The sequence below is a fragment of the Molossus molossus genome, unplaced genomic scaffold (assembly GCF_014108415.1).
Source record: "Molossus molossus isolate mMolMol1 unplaced genomic scaffold, mMolMol1.p scaffold_m16_p_7, whole genome shotgun sequence".
NCBI lineage: Eukaryota > Metazoa > Chordata > Mammalia > Chiroptera > Molossidae > Molossus > Molossus molossus.
Window position 1 is genome coordinate 70,647,393 of NW_023425401.1, and position 18,381 is coordinate 70,665,773.

The 18,381-nt window shown below is 38.4% G+C and overlaps 1 protein-coding gene across 3 annotated transcripts in view; it reads left to right on the forward strand.

The window, feature by feature from the left end:
• The window catches only part of MRPL32 (mitochondrial ribosomal protein L32), a 47,084-nt gene extending 31,646 nt beyond the window's left edge, over positions 1 to 15,438 (forward strand). For all 3 annotated transcript variants that reach the window (XM_036246599.1, XM_036246597.1, XM_036246598.1), the window contains one exon: positions 14,943 to 15,438. In XM_036246599.1, the coding sequence (XP_036102492.1) occupies positions 14,943 to 15,200 (258 nt within the window). In that variant the 3' untranslated portion in view covers positions 15,201 to 15,438. The remainder of the gene's footprint in view (positions 1 to 14,942) is intronic.
• The last annotated feature ends 2,943 nt before the right edge of the window (positions 15,439 to 18,381 follow it).

Genomic DNA, 18,381 nt, shown 5'->3' on the forward strand with positions numbered 1-18,381 from the left:
GCCTACCGGGATGGAGTCAGTGTCCCTCGTTATATGGTCCTCCAAGCTGCTTTTCTGTTGCTTTTTCCCGTCGATTTGTCTGTGTTATAGTTGTAATTCCAGTTTGGTTCTGGGAGACGGTCTGTGTAGCTTCCGTTCACTCCGCCGCCATTTTTTCTCCCTTATTGAGTGTTTTGATCATAAATGGATATTGTATCTTGTCAAATGCTTTTCTTGCATCTATTGATAGGATTATATGGTTTTTGGCCTTTATTTTGTTAATGTGATATATTACATGGATTGATTTGTATATGTTAAACCATACTTGCACTCCACTTGATTATCTTTTTAATGCATTGTATTTGATTTGCTTGTATTTTGTTTAGGACATTTTCAACTATATTCATTAAAGATACTGGTCTGTAATTTTCTTTTTTTGTGTGTTGTCCTTGCCAGGTTTTGATATTAGGGCCATATTGCCTCATAAAATGTGTTAGGAAGTATTGCCTCTCCTTCAATATTTTAGAAGACTTTAAGGAAGAGGGCTATTAAATCTTCTTTGACTGTTTGGTAAATTTCACTAATGAAGCCATCAGGTCCTGAACTTTTACTTTGGGGGATGTTTTTGATTACTGTTTCAATTTCTTTATTGTTGATAAGTATATTTTTAATTAACTATGATTCAGTCTAGGAGGGTTATATATTTCTAAGAACTTATCCATTTTTCTAGGTAATTAAATTTGGTGGTGTATAATGTTCATAGTATTCTTGTATGGTCTTTGTATTTGTATGGTTTTCGGTATAACATCTCTTTCATTTTTTATTTTGTTTGAGTCTTTTCTCTTTTTTCTTTATAGTGAAAAGCCAGAGGTTTGCCAAATTTATTATTTTTTTCAAAGAACCAGCTCTTTGTTTCAGCAGCTTTTTTCATTATCTTTTTGTTCTTTATTTTGTGTAATTCTGCTCTTATTTTTCTTATTTTCTTTCTTCTGCTGAATTTAGGTTGCTTTTATTCTTTCTTTAGTTTTTTAAGGTTGTTTATGTGAGATTTTTCTTGTTTCTTGAGGTAGGCCTGTAATGCTATAAACTTTCCTTTTATTCCCACTTTTGCTATTTCCCCCAAATTCTGTTGTCGTATTGTCATTCTCATTTGTCTCTATGTATATTTTGACCTCTTCTTTTGTTTTTCCTTTGACCCAGTCATTTGATAATAGCGTGTTATTTAATACTACGTACTTGTAGCTTCTTGTTTTGTTTTGTTCTGTTCCTTTTTGCAATTGATTTCTAATTTCAAAGCATTGTGGTCAGAAAATGCTTGGTATGACTTTAATCTTAAATTTGTTTGTGTTCCAGCATACTGTCTATCCTTGAGAATGTTTTGTGTGCACCCTAAAAGAATGTATAAGTTGGCCTGGCTGGTGTGGCTCAGTGGATTGAGCATTATCCCATGGACTGGTAGGTCCTGGTTCGATTCCCAGTCAGGGCACATACCTGGATTGTGGGCTCAATCCCTAGTAGCGAGGCAGCTGAACAATGTTTTTCTTGCTAAAAAAAATCAAAAATACGTTTTTTAAAAAAAGAATGTATAATTGGGTGTTCTGGGATGCAAAGTTCTGTAAATGTCGATTGTGTTCATTTAGTCCAGTGTGCTATTTAAGGCTACTTCCTTATTGATTTTTGTTTGGATGATCTATCCATAGTTGTCAATGGGGTGTTTAGGTCCCCTGCCATCATTGTGTTTTTATCAGTTTTTTCCCTTTAGTTTTGTTAATAGTTGCTTAATATATTTGGTACTCCCAGGTTGGGTGGGTATATGTTATTATGTGTTACATCTTCTTGGAGTATTGTTCCTTATATGATTATAAAGTGTCTCTTTTTAGATTTTTTTATCTTGAAATCTATTTTTTCAGATATAAGTTTGGCTACATCAGCTTTTTTTTGGATTTTATTTGCATGAAGTATCATTTTTTACTTCTTCACTTTGAGTCTGTACTTTCATTTGAGGTGTGTCTCCTAAAGGCAGCATATAATTGGGTTGTTTCTTTTGTTTTTAATCCAACCTTCTACTCTGTACCTTTGAATTGGTGAGTTCAGCCCATTTAGGGTGATTATTGCTATATGGGGATTTCCTTTAGCCATTTTATCTTTTGTTTTCTAGTTATTCTGTGTCTTTTTTGTTTATTTTCCCTTGTGTTTCTGTCTGTTATTTTGATTTGGTGCCATTTTCTAATTTTGTCCTGTTTCCTCTTTTTCTCTGTTATGTGCCTTAGTTTTAGATTTTTTTTTTTTTTTTGAGTGGTTACCATTAAGTTTATGTAAAAGAAAGTATCATATACAATAATACGTTTTCTTCTGATTGTATCTCCATTCAACAGTGCAAGTTCAGTCCTTTGCCTCCTACCCTTTTATGTTATTGATGTAACAAATTATCCCTTTTTGTGCTGTGAGTTAATTTCCAATTTGCAGTAGCTATTGTTTTTTGTTTTTTTAAATATATTTTTACTGATTTTAGAGAGAAAGGGAAAGGAACATCAATTGTCTGCCTCTTGCTCACCCACTACCTTCAATCAAGCCCTTGACCTCTTGGCCAAGAGCTTCACCTACTGAGCCACACCAGCAGGGTGTAACCATTGTTTTTTTTCAATGTTTTTATCTCCTTTAAACTTTGTTATATTTAAATGTTACATGCCCTATTGTGAACAAAGCTTGCATTTCCTGCTTCTGTTTATCTGTTAGTCATTTTACTAATAGTTTTATTATTATTGTTAGCTGGTGATTTTTTTCTCTCAGTTATTTGAATATTTTATTCTATCCTAGCTTGTAGTGTTTCTGCGTAAAAATCCAATGATAATGTAATGGGGTTTCCTTTATAGATTACAGTCTTGTTTTCTCTGGCTGCCTTCAGAATTCTATGTCATTAACTTTTGACAGTATTAACATAAATGTGCCTTGGAGAAGGCCTTTTTGGATTTTGATAATTGTTCTATTATCTTATTGGATTCTGGGGTCCAATTATTTTTTTAGGTTTGAGAAATTCTCAATTATTTGTTTGAATAGGCTCTCTGTTCCTGTTTTCATCTTCTAGTATACCCGCATTGCTCATATTGATGGAGTTAAATCTCATACAGTTCTTTGATTTTTTGTTTTATTGTTGGCAGTATTACAGATGTTACCCATTCCCCGCCCCTTTGCCCTCAATCACCTAGCCCCCACACTACCCCAGAACTTCATCACTCTATTGTTTATGTTCATGGGCTATGCATATATGTTCTTTGGTTAATCTCTCTCAGTCACCCCCATCCTCCACCCCTCATGGATCTGTCAGTCTGTTCCATGTATTCATGCCTCTGGACCTATTTTATTCATCAGTTTATTTTATTCATTAGATCCCACTTGTGAGTAAGATCATGTGGTATTTGCACTTCTCTGATTGGCTTATTTCACTTAGTATAATACTCTCCAAGTCCATCTATGCTATCACAAAGGGCAAGAGAGCCTTCGTTTTTACAGTGCATAGTATTCCTTTGTGTAAACGTACCAAAGCATTTTTGTTCCCTTCACTACTGTTGTGCACTTGGGTTGTTTTCAGATCTTTGCTATTGTGTTGTGGCAGAAAATCAGTCAGCAGGAAGAGACAGATGCACGCACTCGGAGGATTAGAAAAGTACTGTTTAATGTGCACCTGGTGCTGTTCCAGCTGAGTCACCTCCAAAGGCTGAGCCCCGAGCCCGGGTTCCAACCACCTTTTATACATGATAAGCATTTGGGGGCCTTCTAGTTCCACTGTAGTTTAGGTGGTTGGCTGATGTACGGGAATTAAAAAAGCCGAGAGCATGGTCTCTGCATTGCTTAAGGGGATTGTCTGCACCTGGCTTGCCTTCTCAATTGTAAATAATGCTGCTATGATATAGGGGAGCATATATTCTTTCTGATTGTGTTTCAGGATTCCTAGGATATATTCCTAGAAGTAGGAACACCGGGTCAGATGGCAGTTCCATTTTTAATTTTTTAAAGAAACTCCACACTGTTTTCCATAGAGGCTGCACCAGTTAGCATTTCCACAAGCAATATACTAGGGTTTCTTTTTCTCCACATCCTTGCCAGCACTTCTTTGTTGGTTTATTGATGGTAGGCATTCCAGCAGGAGTGGTAATACCTCATTGTAGTTTTGATTTGCATCTCTCTGATGATAGTGACCCTGAGCATTTTTTATATATCTCTTGGCCATCTGTATTTCCTCTTTGAAGAATTGTCTATTTGGGTCCATTACTTATTTTTAATTTGGATTGTTTGTCTTTCTGGAGTTCATTTATGTAAGTTCTTTATACATTTTGGACATTAACCCCTTTTATTATTTGCATATATATTCTACCATTCAGTGGGTTCCATATTCATTTTGTTTATGGTTTCTTTTGCTGTGCAAAAGATTTTTCATTTGATGTAGTCCCATTTGTTTATTTTTTCCTTTTTACCCCTTGCACTAAGAGATGTATCAGCGAAAATACTGTGTCATGAGATGTCTGAGATTTTACTGCCTGTGTATGTTTTCTTCTAGGAGTTTTGTGGTTACATGACTTACATTTAAGTCTTTTATTCATTTTGAGTTTATTCTTGTATATGGTGTAACTTGCGGGTCTAGTTTAATTTTTATACATATACCTGTCCAATTTTTCCAATAACATTTATTAAAGAGACTGTCTTTACTTCATTGTAATGCCATTGTCTCCTTTGTCAAATATTAATTGAGCATAATGACTTGAGTCCATTTCTGATGTTCCATTGATCTATATGCCTATCCTTGTGTCAATATCAGGCTGGTTTGATTGCAATGTCTTTGTAGTAAGTATAATCTGATATGTGTATTTTGATCTCTCCCACTTTGTTCTTCTTTCTCAAGATTACTGGGCTATTTGGGATATTTTTTGGTTCCATGTAAACTTTTTGAGTATTTGTTCTAGATCTGTGAAATATAGCATTGCTATTTTAATAGGGAATGCATTGAATCTAGATTACTTTGGGTAGTATGGACATTTTAATTATGTTAATTCTTCCAATCCGTGAACATGGTATATGCTTCCACTTGCTTGTATCTTCCTCTGTTTCTTTTTTCAATGTCTTGTACTTTTCCAAGTACAGGTTTTTACCTCCTTGGTAAAATTTATTCCTAGGTATCTTTATTTTTTGTTGTTACAATGGCAAATGGGATTTTTTTTTTTTGTTTGTTTGTTTCTCTTTCTGAGAGTTCATTGTTGGTGTATAAAAGTACCATCAATTTCTGGATGTTACTTTTGTATACTGTTTTGCCAAATGCATTTTTTAAAATTAGTAGATTTTTGGTGGAGTCTTTAGGGTTTTCTATGCCTAATATCATGTCATCTTCAGCTCATGGGTTTTACTTCCTCCTTTCCTATTTGGATGACTTTTATTTTTTCTTGTTTGATCACTGTGAGTGAGACTTCCAGTATTATTTTGAAGAAAAGTGGTGAAAGCAGACATCCCTGTCTTTTTCCTGTTGTTAAGGGAAATGCTTTTAGTTTTGCCCAATCAGTAGGATATTGGCAATAGGTTTGTCATATATAGACTTTATTATGTGGAGGTATGATCCCACTATTCCCACTTTGAGAAATTTTACTCAAAATGAGTGCTGTATTTTGTCTAATGCTTTTTCTGCATCTACTCATATGAACATGCAATTGTTATCCTTCATTTTGTTTATGTGATGTATTATATTTATTGATTTGTGAATATTGTACAAACCTTGCATCTCCAGAATAAATTACACCTGGTCATGGTATATGACCTTTTTAATATATTGCTGCATGCGATTTGGTAATATTTTGAGGAATTTATCATTAATGTTTATCAAGGATATTGACCTGTAACTTTTTGTGATTTTGGAATTAGAATATGCTGGCCTCGTAAAAAGACCTTCAAAGTCTTTCCTCTTCAGTCCTTTGAAATAGTTTGAGAATGATCGATGTTAGTTCTTTGAATGTTTGGTAAAACACCCTTGTGAGGCCATCTGGTCCAGGACTTTTGGTGGCTGAAAGTTTTTGATTACTCCTCAATTTAATTAGTTATTGGTTTAATCAGGTTTTCTGATTCTTCCTGATTAAAGTTTAAAGGATTGTACGTTTCTAGGAATGTGTCCATTTCACCAACATTGTCCTATTTGTTGGCATATAATTATTCATAGTATTTTCTTACAATCCTTTGTATTTCTGTGGTATTAGATCTGACTTCACCTCTTTTATTTGTGATTTTATTCATTTGGATCCTCTCTTGTTTCTTGCTGAGTCATTTTAAAGGTCCGTCAATCTTGTTTATCTTTTCAAAGAACCAGCTCTTAGTTTCATTGATCTTTTCCATTGCTTTTTAGTCTCTATTTCATTTCTTTGCGCTCTGATTATCATTTCTTTCCTTCTATTTACTCTGGGCTTTTCTTGTTCTCTTTCTAGTTCTTTTATTTGTACAGTTAGTTTATTAGAGATATTTTGTCTTTCTTGAGGTAGGCCTGTAATGCTATGAACTTTCCTCTCAGGACTGCTTTTGCTGTGTCCCATAGATATTTTGGTTGGTTGTTCATTTTCATTTGTTTCAAGGAAATTTTTGATCCTTGATCTCATTGGTAATCCACTCATTATTTAATATGCTATTTAACCTCCATGTGTTTGAATCTTTTTGAGTTTTTTGGTCGTGGTTGATTTCTAGTTTCATGCTGTTGTAGTCAGAGAAGATGCTTGATATATTTTCAGTCTTAAATTTAGTAAAACTTCTTTTGTGTCCTAAAATGTGATCTATCTTTGAGAATGTCCCATGTGCACTTAAGAAGAACATATATTCTGCAGCTTTGGGGTGAAATGTTCTGTAAATGTCAATTAAGTCCATCTGATCCAGTGTTCACTTAAATTTGCTATTTCCTTATTGATTTTATGTCTGGAAGGTCTATCCAGTGATGTCTGTCAGTGGGGTGTTAATGTCCCCTACTATGATTGTATTGCTGTCGATCTCTTCCTTAAAGTCCTCCAAGAGTTTTTTTAATATATTTAGGTTCTCTTACTTTGGGTACATATATGTTGACCAGGGTTATATCCTCTTGTTGGATCTAGCCATTTAGTTTTACATAGTGTTCTTGTTTGTCTCTTGTTATGCCTTTGTTTGGAAGTCAGTTTTGTCAGATATGAATATTGCTAACCTTTGCTTTTTTTTAATTTCTATTTGCGTCAATAATTTTTTTCTCTCTTCATTTTCATCTTGTGTGCCTTTTGTTCTGAGGTAGGTCTCTTGTAGACAGCCTATATATGGGTCATGTTTTTTTATCCATTCAGCTACCCTATGCTTTTTGATTAGAGGATTTAATTCATATACATTTAAGGTTATTATTGATAGGTATTTAGTTATTGCCATTTATTCTTTGTCCATGTTCCTCATTATAGTTCTTTTTCTTCTCACTCAGTCCCTTTAACATTTCTTACAATGCTGGTTTGGTGACACTTAACTTCTTTAGCCTTTGTTCTCTGGGAAGCTGTTTATTTTACCTTCAATTTAGAATAATAGGCTTGCTGGATAGAGCAGTCTTGGTTTCTGATCCTTGCTTTTCATTACCTTAAATATTTCATGCCATTCCCTTATGGCCTATATTGTTTTCTGTTGAGAATTCAGCTGAGAGCCTTATGGCAACTCCCTTTTAGGTAACTGACTGACTCTTTGTTGCTTCACTTCAGATTCTCTCTGTCTTTAACGTTTGCCATTTTAATTACGGTGTGTCTTGCAGTGCATCTCTTGAATTTATTTTGATGGGGATCTTCTGTGCTTCCTGAACTTGTGTGACTTTTTCCTTCACCAGTATAGGAAAGTTTTCTCTCATTTCTTTTCTTTTTTTTTTTCATTCCCACCCAAGGACATTTTTGCATTTATCTTTATGAGAGGGAGAGAGGGAAGGAGAGAGAGAGACATGGATGTGAGAAAAAACACAATGACTGGTTGCCACCTACCCGGGTCCAGGGACAAACTTCAATCAAGGTACATGCCCTTAGCAGGAATTGAACCCAGGTCTCTCTGGTCTATGGGCCAAAGCTCTAACTGCTGAGCCAAACTGGCCAGGGCTTTCTCATTATTTCTTAAAACAGGTTCTCTATCCCTTGCTCACTTTCTTCCACTGGTACCCATATGATGCAGATGTTGTTCCATTTCATATTGTTCCAAAGATCCCTTAAACTGTCATCATGCTTTTAACTTTTTGTTGTTGTTTTTGCTCTGATTGAGTAATTTTTTTTTTTATTTTGACCTTTACCTTGCTTATTCTGTCCTCTGCTTCTTCTAACCAGCTGTTGATTTCTTCTAATGTATTCTTTATTTTTGTTGTCATTGTTCATTTTCGACTGGTTGATTTTCAGTGTTTCTATGTCTTTTTTCAAACTCTTGAGCATTCTAAAGACCATTACTTTATACTCTGATTCTGATAAACTGCTTGCTTCCATTTCATTAAGCCCACTTTTTAGAGATTCCTCCTGTTCTTTCATTTGGGGCTTGTTTCCTCTTTTTTTTTTTTTTTTTTTTTGCTGTTTCTTAGTGTTTGGTTCTTTGTATTGGATAAGTCTGTTATGCCTCCCTGTCTTGATGAAGTGACGTTGTTGTGGGATCCAGAGGTAGTCTCTGTGGTCTTCTGAATTGGGTGCTCTAGGAATGTACCTTATGTGGGTTATGTCAACTTTTTGTTTCATTTTGGATGTGATTGCTTTTGTTCCCTTTTTGGGTGTTAATAGTTCTTAGGCTTGCTGACTGGGAGGCTCAGTCAGACCTGGCTGGTGTGGCTCAGTGGATTGAGCATTGTCCCATGGACTGAGAGGTCCTGGTTCAATTCCCAATTAGCATGTGTGCCTGGATTGCAGGCTGATCCCAGTGGGGGTATGTGCAGGAGGCAGCTGATTGATCTCTCTCACATCGATGTTTCTCTCTCTCCCCTCCTCACTCTCTAAGAAAAAATCAATAAAAATATATCTTAAAGAAAGAATTTGGAAAATAGGAAACTGAAAAAAAAATGAGCAAGAAAAAAAAGAATACAATAAAAGGAGAGAGCTAAATCATGGAAATGAAAGTAAAAGGGGAAAAAAGAGAAGTTTTGGATCTGCTATTTTTGTATCTTGGATTTGCTGTTTTATATCTTGCTGGGTTTTGCTACTATGTTGTTTAATCTGGTCCCCAGATTGTTGTTGTGTTGTGTTGTGTTGTGTTGTGTTGTGTTGGTGCTGTATCTCTTGAGAGGTTCTCTGATTCAGGTCCCATGTGATTTGCTGTCCCTACCTGGCCCTGGACAATTTGACTGAAGTCTGGCAGTGCAGAGCCCCAAGTTGTCCTGTGGGTGGGCCTTTATAGCCCAGAGACTGGGTCTGCTTTGGGTCTCATACAGACCCAAAAGACCCACTTGAATGTCTGTATACTGGGGTACTCTCCCTTTCCCCATGGAACCAGCCTCTACAGTGGGGATTTTGGTCCTGGCGAGAATGGAAAAACAGACTCAGGTTGGGAGTTGGTCCCATAGCTTTTAAGTGGTGGGGAGCGGGCACTTACTCCCCTTTCATTAGCTCCCCTCTGCCTGGCTTGCTGGCACCCCCACACTGCCACCTCAAGCAGGAGGGAATAAGAAACTAAAAAGTAAAAATAAATCAATCCTGCTTGGCGCTCCACTCTTTCATTGCCACTAGTCCCTGCTGGGCAGGGCCTCTTCTAAGGCTCCAACCAGGGACCAGGCTAAATGGCCGAGTCTCCTGTACTGCCAGACCCAGCTGCAGGGGTGCAGATTTTTTAGCTCAGAGCCTGTCCTAGGCCACTGTAGGGCATGACATGACCAGCCATTCAACAGGTGGAATGGCGGCCGCCCTGGATTTCGAGGTGGGCAAGACCTTACTGGGCCCCACTGTGCAGTTTCCATCTGACTCTCCTTCAGAAGTTCTTCTAGATAGTAAAGGGTATCTCAGGATCACTGGTGGAAATGCCTGTTTGACACTTGCTCATCTCAAGCTCCACTATGTGGCTCCCTTCTGCAGATTCAGATTGGGGCTAACTTCCCAATGTTACAATGGATGGGCACTCAACCCTGCTCTTACCAGCAAGTCTCAAGTTCGGACTCCTGCCCCCACACTACCATTGTGTCCCCTCAACCAACTCTGTCCCTGCTACCTACCTTTCTCCATTCTTGGCACTGCCCAGCTCTGCTGCCTACCTACCATTTGCTTACTTACTATCCAGTCTGCTGTTCCAAAAGCACCCAGGGTCGGGGAATCAACTATCTGCTTTTGTGGCCAATAGTGCAGCTCCCAGACCCTGATAACCATTTGCAGGGTTGTGTTGCCATGCCAGACCCGGAACCTAGCAGCAGCAAGGCTTGGCGCTGAGTTGTGGTGACTTCCTCCTCGGGAGGACTTCACAGATATTCCAAAGTAGCGAATGCTTTGAACCTGGAGCAAGAAGCACCAGGCTGGTCAGCCACTGTGTTGGCAAGGCTAGGTGTCAAGTTGCAGCAGCCCCCAGCAGTCTCCTCCTGGAGAACACTGCAGATACTCCAAAATGACCACTCTCCAAACCTGGAGCAAGAAGTATAGGGCCGACAGCAGCAGCAAGCCTGAACTGCTGCACCAAGTTCCCACACAGATAGAGCTCTTATACACACGCCCTCATCCTTGCATCCTCTCTCTTCACACACCCACCCCAGTCCTGCCGCCATCTTCCAAACCATGGTCTGTAATTAGGTCTTGATTGCTACTGTCCCATTTGTTGATGGTTCAGCCCTCTGACCAGCTGAGTGTAAAGATCAACTCCAACCACTTTATGCCAACTGTTATGCAGGTGCTGACATAAGACCAAACCAAAAAACAACATGGAAAAAAAACAAGCCCCATAAATCAACAACATAAACAATAACAAAAAGATATAACAATAAGAATACTAAATGACAATATTCCAAAAGAATTAGAGAAGAAAAAGGATATGGATGAAAAGGACAAATGATAAAGAATAAAACAAAATTTAAAAAGATTTTTAAACAATACAGAAGTGAAATAATAAGCAGTAGTAACATTCAATAAAATGGGAAAAATAAAATAGAATAGGAAAAATAGAATAGGAAAAAATAATGAAAAAAATTTAAAAAAATAGAAGAAAAGGAAAAAATAAGATACAAGGAAAGAGAAGAGATGAAATATAAAAGAAAAAATAAAGGAAAGATGTTTTGATCTGCAGCTTGTGTAGATCACTGGATTCTGCTCTGATACCCAAAGTTGGCCACTTGGTATGCTGGTTCTTAGCTTCCCAGTAAGTTATCTGGTATAAGGGAATGTTAGTTGCTATTCCTGGCTCACCCTAGGTAACCTAAGTAAAGGTTGGCAGGGTGGAGCCTCAAGTTTTCTAATGGGCAGGGCCTTCAAGGCCCAGAAAGCCCAGAGGGCTGGTCTGCCTGGGGTCTCACACCTTGAATGTCCCTGCTCTGAGCTTCTCTCTCTTCCCCCTAGCTCTACAGGGGTATTGGGGACCAGGCTAAGTGGTTTAAACAGACTCCCTTTGTGGGAGGAGGCACTTTCTTTCCCAGGACTGCACTGGCTGAATTCCCTGGGGAGCTTGGATCTGCTTCCTGGTAACGCAGCTGAAGTAAGTGCCCAATACATGCTCATCTGTGCCCCGGACAGAAACCACTCTAGAGATAGAGTCACAATGCCTTAGTTCTGCCTGGCTCCCTGGGACCCTGCCATACCAAATAGGAGGGGATCAAAAAAGAAAATCGTGCTCCGACTGGGCCAAATATTTGAGTCACCTGTGCCATCATATCAAGCAGTATGGGTGCAGGTTTCCGGCCCAGCACCATTCCCCTTTATTTCTGGTCACAGCAGGAAGGGGGCAAACTAGCAGTTTCATAAGTAGGGAGAGGGGCACTGCCCATGCACTTCAGGTGGTCAGAATCGCTATCCTCTTTCCCAAGTCACACTGCCCGGCCCCCTGCCAGATCTTTAGCCAAAGTTCTTCCAGAGATTAGAGGTCTCCTCAGAGTCACTGCTGGGTGTACCAGTCAGACCCCTCAGCCTGCCCTGAGCTTTGCTCTGTGGCTCCTCCCACAGTCATAGATTAGAGCCAACTTCCCAGGCTGGTGTAACAAAGAAATTGCAGTTTATCTGGCATGCTGCTCTCCGAGGATCCCAGGTCAACTGAATCCCCACTGATTTCTCCTCCCTTCTCTGTTCCGGACTGGGGATACCTGTGGGGGAGGAGGGAGACTTCGTGCTCCCCAGGGTTGGGGGCTTCCGGCTTCCCAGCCAGGCACCTTTGTGTGTTGGCTCACCCTCTTCATGTCTCCTCCTGTCTTTCCTCCGTGTTTCCTGCTGTCAATATTTTAGGTCAGCTACACTTAAACTGGTTTTTCAAGACAGTTGCTCTGCAGTTTAGCTGCAAGTCCAGTCCAGTGTTGGAAGCAAGTGGTTGGAGCTTCCACCTAGTCTGCAACCATTTTGGCATCTCTCTCTCTTTCCTTTCCCATCTGAGTCATTTTCTAAATTTCTGTCTTCGGTATCACTAATTTTTTCCTCTACTTGGTAAGTTCTATTATCTGTGGCTTGCCAATTCATTTTTTTATTTCACTGACTGAGTAACTTAGCTCCAGAATTTCTGTTTGGTTACTTTTTTTATAGTTTTAATCTCTTTAGTAAAGTACACTTTTTATTTATTGATTATATTTCTGGATTCATTAAACTCTGAGTTTTTGTGTATTGTTGAGATTTTTAAGGACTTCCATCTTGATTCTCTTTTTAAATTGCATATATCTAGGTCTTTTACTTTATTTTCTGGAGATTTTTTTATTTTCTTTTTGAGCTGTCTTGTTACCTTGATTATTTATTGTATTTGATGGATTATTTCTCTGCCTAGATATTTGTGAAAATGAAACCTATTTTTTAATTGATTTTTAGATAGAGAAGAGGGGAGTAGGGGCCATTGATGTGACAGAAACATCGATCATTTGCCTCACTCATTTACCTCAACAGGATTGAACCCACAACCTGGGTATGTGCCCTGACCGTGAATTGAACCTGCCACCTTTTTGTGTACAGGACGACACTCCAACAGACTGAGCCACACCCACCAAGGCAATATCTGCTTTTAAAAATATTTGACACTTCACTGTTTAGTAAATTAATAAGTAAAGATTTTTTTGTTTGTTTGTTTTCCAGTAAGTGTCACAGTTGTATAGCTGCCTCCCCTCACTCTTCCAGAGCTCATAGCAGCCCCAGCAGATTCTGTAACAGTGGATGTATTGATGACAACACACTTTCTTTCTCTGCAACACAGAACTGGAAGGGCAAAGTATTTCTCTCTCAACATCAGACATCAGGCACACACTGCATCTCAACCCTCTGACAGGGACTGCTGGGACTTCTGTGATCTCTGTGGGGCGGTGTTGTGTTTGCCATGAAGTATGACCATTATTCCTTGGGAAAGTGGACATCCCTTAGTCTCAGCACCACCCACTTGGGGATTGTGGTGGGCGATGGGTACTCTGGGCCTGTGATATTCCAGAACTGCCTCCAGCAGGTAGATGCTGGTAGCAGTGCTGCACTCTGAGGTGTTTGCAGTTCCTCCACCAGTCTCCGCTGCAGTGAGTGGGGTTGGGTGGCTGGGAGAGGACTCTTCTTGCATTTATGGCCTTGCTCTCCTCCCAATAATGTTGGCTGCCAGGCATCAGTTGCCACTTCTCTGTTCCTGTCACTGGTTAAGCTGCATTGTGTTCCTGTCACTTAGAGATAACTGTTTCTGCCCTTCTAGTCCTGAGGGCTGCCAAGATAGTGTGTGCTGTAACCCTACACCTCCACTGCTATATTATCTACAGCAGTCACTGTAAGTTTTGGGAGGGTGAGGGAGACAACTGTGCATCTGTGGCTTTGTTTTGTGCCTGGTAATAACGACTGCTAGAGCACAGCTGTCACACTTTTGTGTTCCATCTCTGCCCTACACTGGGTTTTGCTGCAGTGTGTGGTGGTCACTCAGGAGAAATGTTGATTCTAACCCTCAGTTCCTTAGGGCTGCAGAATATGTGCACTGCAACCCGACACTTTGCTTGTTACTGAGTCTTCTGGGGCCATAGTGAGTTCTGGGCTGCTGCTTTGATACCTGTGTCTGTGTCTGTCCTTTCTCCTTCCCTCCTTCCATTTCGTGAGATACACCCACCTTCAGATGTTTCAGTATGTGGATTTCTCAGATATGTTTATGTGTTGAGCAGAGAATCTTCTGTTACATTATAGTTATCTAATTTTTTACCTGATTTTTTACTTCAAGGGGAGAGCCCTGGAGGTTCTCATGGTACTATCCTGCTGATGTCACTACTATTTTTCTTTATATTTCAGACCTTCTTTTAAACACGTTAAAAAGAGTTTAAAGGTTATAATTTTGTCATTAAAATTGGGTAGACATGCATAAAAACTCATTAAAATATCCTCAAATTATAACTAAACAGGGAAGTTTTACATTAAGGAATAATCAATGTTCATATATTTTTTCAAAATTACACCATCTACCAACTGTACTTTATATAGGGATTTGAGTTAGACTGTGATAAATCAGAGAAAGCCAGCTTGTAATGTGTTTATCATCTTGTTTTTTCCAAGATAAGTTGAAAGGGAAAGTGAATTCCTTTTTATTAAATGCTTAGTATTTGAAGATGTGGGAAGGAAGAGAGTACCGTTTTATATAATATGACTACTGCTGTGTGGATTGAGTCAGTGGACCTGAGTTGTCCCAATTTTCTACTAATTCAATGTTCTTAGTTTTTCTATTAAAGTGAGATTGAACTAGGTGGTATATAACCTTTTGTGCAGCATGACTACTACAAGAAAATTTAAATATAAGCATCACTCCTGTCAGTAATTATTCATTATTTTGCCTCTTGTTAAAATATTTTTTTGTTGTTTATTGATTTCTTTTTCTAGAACAACATAGACGTTTGTCCTGAATGTGGTCACCTGAAACAGAAACATGTCCTTTGTGGCTATTGCTATGAGAATGTGTGCAAGGAGACTGCTGAAATCAGAAGACAGATAGGGAATCAAGAAGGGGGCCCTTTTAAGGCTCCTACTGTAGGGACTATGGTGCTGTACAGGGGAGAGACACCATCTCAACAAGATCAGGGCAAGAGGATCATTGAACGAGATGGAAGGCGACCATCTTGGTTCACCAGAGGTGTTTAAAGAGGGTAACATAACATAAAACATTTCTTCTGGGAAAGAGGGAGATTTTTGTTTTTAGTGTTTTGTGTCTGTTTCAAAATCATCAATATAGCTTAAAACTTTCTTCATAAGCAGTTTTGTGTGGATAATTTGAAGACTGTATCAGCAATAAAGTCTGTAAATGTTTGTTTAAGCAGAGGCTTGGTGGATTTATATGTCTCTTTCTATTATTAGGTTTTAAGTAAACATTAAATTTCCAGGACAGAAAAATAAATTAATTTAAAATTCACACCAAGAGTTATGTGTTTGTCTCTGGTTTTCTTTGTTTGCCAGTATTTTTTTCTTATACAACAATACTTTCACAAATACTTTTATTTAAGTAACACATGGAAATAGGTTATTATTTTTATTTATTTTTTTAATCCTCACCTGAGGATATTTTTCCATTATCTTCAGGTAGAGTGGGAGGGAAGGAAAGGGTAGGGGGCATTGATGTGAGAGAGACACCATCGCCTGGTTGCCTCCTGCATGACCTCAATCATCCAGGAACAAAACCACAACCAAGGTATGTACCCTTGACTGGAATCAAACCCATGACTCTTTGGTTCACAGGCTGATACTCTAACCACTAAGCCAAAATGGCCAAGGCGGAAATAGGTTATCATTTTCATTATGGATATTGTTTTTTAAGATGGTAATTCTGGCAGTAAGAAAAGGTTTGTTCTGTTTGGGTTTTTGTTTGGTTTGGTTTTGAAAACTAAAATTGCCTTTGGTGGAATTTACAAGGGATAATATTATGTTAATTATCCTAGACAAAAATAGTTCTTGACGTTTTCACATGAAATCAAAATGACATTTAGAATTCATTAAATAGCTTATGAGATTTGTAATTTACCGTCTTGGGGGAAAGACTTAAATGGAGATGTAGGTCAATTCAATAGCACACAGAAAATGTGCTAAGAGTGTTGCCTTTACATTTTTCTTTGAGTTTGTTTTATCATTTTGATCTCTATAGCAATGGCCTTTTTAAAAAATCCTCACCTGAGGATATATTTTCATTGATTTTCAGACAGAATATGAGAGAGGGAGAGAGAAACATTGATTGGCTGCTTCCTGCGTGACCCTGACCAGGGCCAGGGACCAAACCTCAACCAAGGTACATGCCTTTGACCCGTAATCAAACCTGAGTCTCTGATCCGCCAGCTGACACTAACTGCTGAGCCAAACCGGCCAGGGCTATAGCAATGGCCTTTTTAACTTAAAACAAATCAATTACTATTTCTCTATCCTTCTTCTATGTCTACCCTGAACTGAAGGTTTGTTGGGTTTTTTTTCATGCTTCACTTAAAAATAAAAGATAGCTTTTTAAAACACATATGTAAGGGATTATGGTTAAATGGAAAATCAGTAGACGTATTAAAAACAATGCATACCACAGTAGTCTAAATAAGTATTAGAATTATACAGCAAGTTCAATACTGAACTTACTTTTCCTTGGAAAGAATGTACATGGATAAGCCTACAAGCTAAGGCACAATCCAGAAGTACACCACTCTTGGTACTAAGGCCTGACAGACATTTTTCTCTGAGGATTTTATAACAATGACTAGTTTCATGAGGTACAATAAGACCAGTATGTTAAAATACAATTTAGTAAAGCCAAATCCTTAAAACTAACAGTATTGGAATCTCGGTAAAGAACTTTGTAAGGTTTGGCTTGATCTGAGCATACAATTGAGTTTCTGGAGGAATTAATTATCTTAATATTTTTATTAAGACACTTCTTTGCAGATAATTATTTCTTAGTATCTAGCAAGCTTTCAAAATGCTGTGTCACACTTAAGGTACAAATGATTCAAGAAAGCTAAGGCTAACCAGGTACTTACCTAAATTCCACTGCCTACTCAGCATCTCAGTTGACAGTCTAACCAGGTTGCAAAATGTACCCCTACTTTTTGTACTTTGATTAGCAGTAGGCTCTGTATTCAGGTAGACTTAATATGCAGGCATTGTTTACTATTGACAGACAGATAGATGTAAAATGCATTTGTTCCCAAATTAAAGAGCAAAACCAGATGTCTAGTTCATGTCAGAAACCATGTCTTAAAGAAGAGTACTCAGCACTCTTTTTCAAGAGGTTGTTCCTTCTAAGTTATCTTTGTAGTATATTATATCATTTCATTGCCTCCAGTTTTTACTGTCAGGAAAAAAAAAAAAAAAAACCATCAGGAGTTTGAATTAAGTCATTTATGTGACTGATTTATACACGTTCTGAACATCAGAAAAGAACTCCATCCTCTTAATCCCTACAACATCAAGATGTTAAGACATTCACTAGGCACTTTTGGAAGGAGGGATTCCTGTCTTGCCCTTAACCAGGTTCTAAAAATCTGAAGTATCTGACTTACTCCATTTCCCTGCTGGTGTCCTCATCCTAACCCGAAGTGTTTCTTTCCTGAGCTGTTACAGTGTACTTTTCAATTATTTTCCAGTCTCATATTTCTAATTAATTTTATCTAATAGCTTTTATATTACAACAGTAACACATAGCTACTGAAGGCAATACAAAGTATACCAGCAAAAAGTCAAGAATTGTGTCTACCATCACAGCTACCACACCTCATGGTGAATATGCTTCTGAAAGCTGCACTACCTCACCATTATTTCTGATATCACTCCCCTGATCAAATTCAGGCTCCTATTTAAGCTCTCTTGTGTCCTCGTAATCTGCAACTCTTTATGCCCACCTACCACGGTGTGGTAAGTACACACCTTACCCCTCAGGCTATTGAAATCATAACCAAATGTAGGAGAGTTTGTTTAGCACCTCAGTATGCATCACTCCTATCCCACTGTCTTGGCTTCACCCTGTTTTCCTCCTACCTCACTGAGTCTCCCTCCCAGACTCCCTTACTGATTCCTTCTTTTCTTCCAACATCTAAACTTTGAGTGCCAAAGTCTCCATCCCTAGTGATCTATTTCACACTGGCTTTGAATAGCAGTTACATGTTGAGGACTTCCAATTTGGTATTTCTGACATGGGCCTCTCCCCTGCAATCCTACTTGGCATCTTCAGTCAAATGTCTAACATAATTGTCAAACTAGAACCTACCTTGAACAAATCCACAAATCACATTGGTTCTACATTTAAAATATACTTAGAACCTGACCACTCATCACCACCTACATAGCTACCACCCCG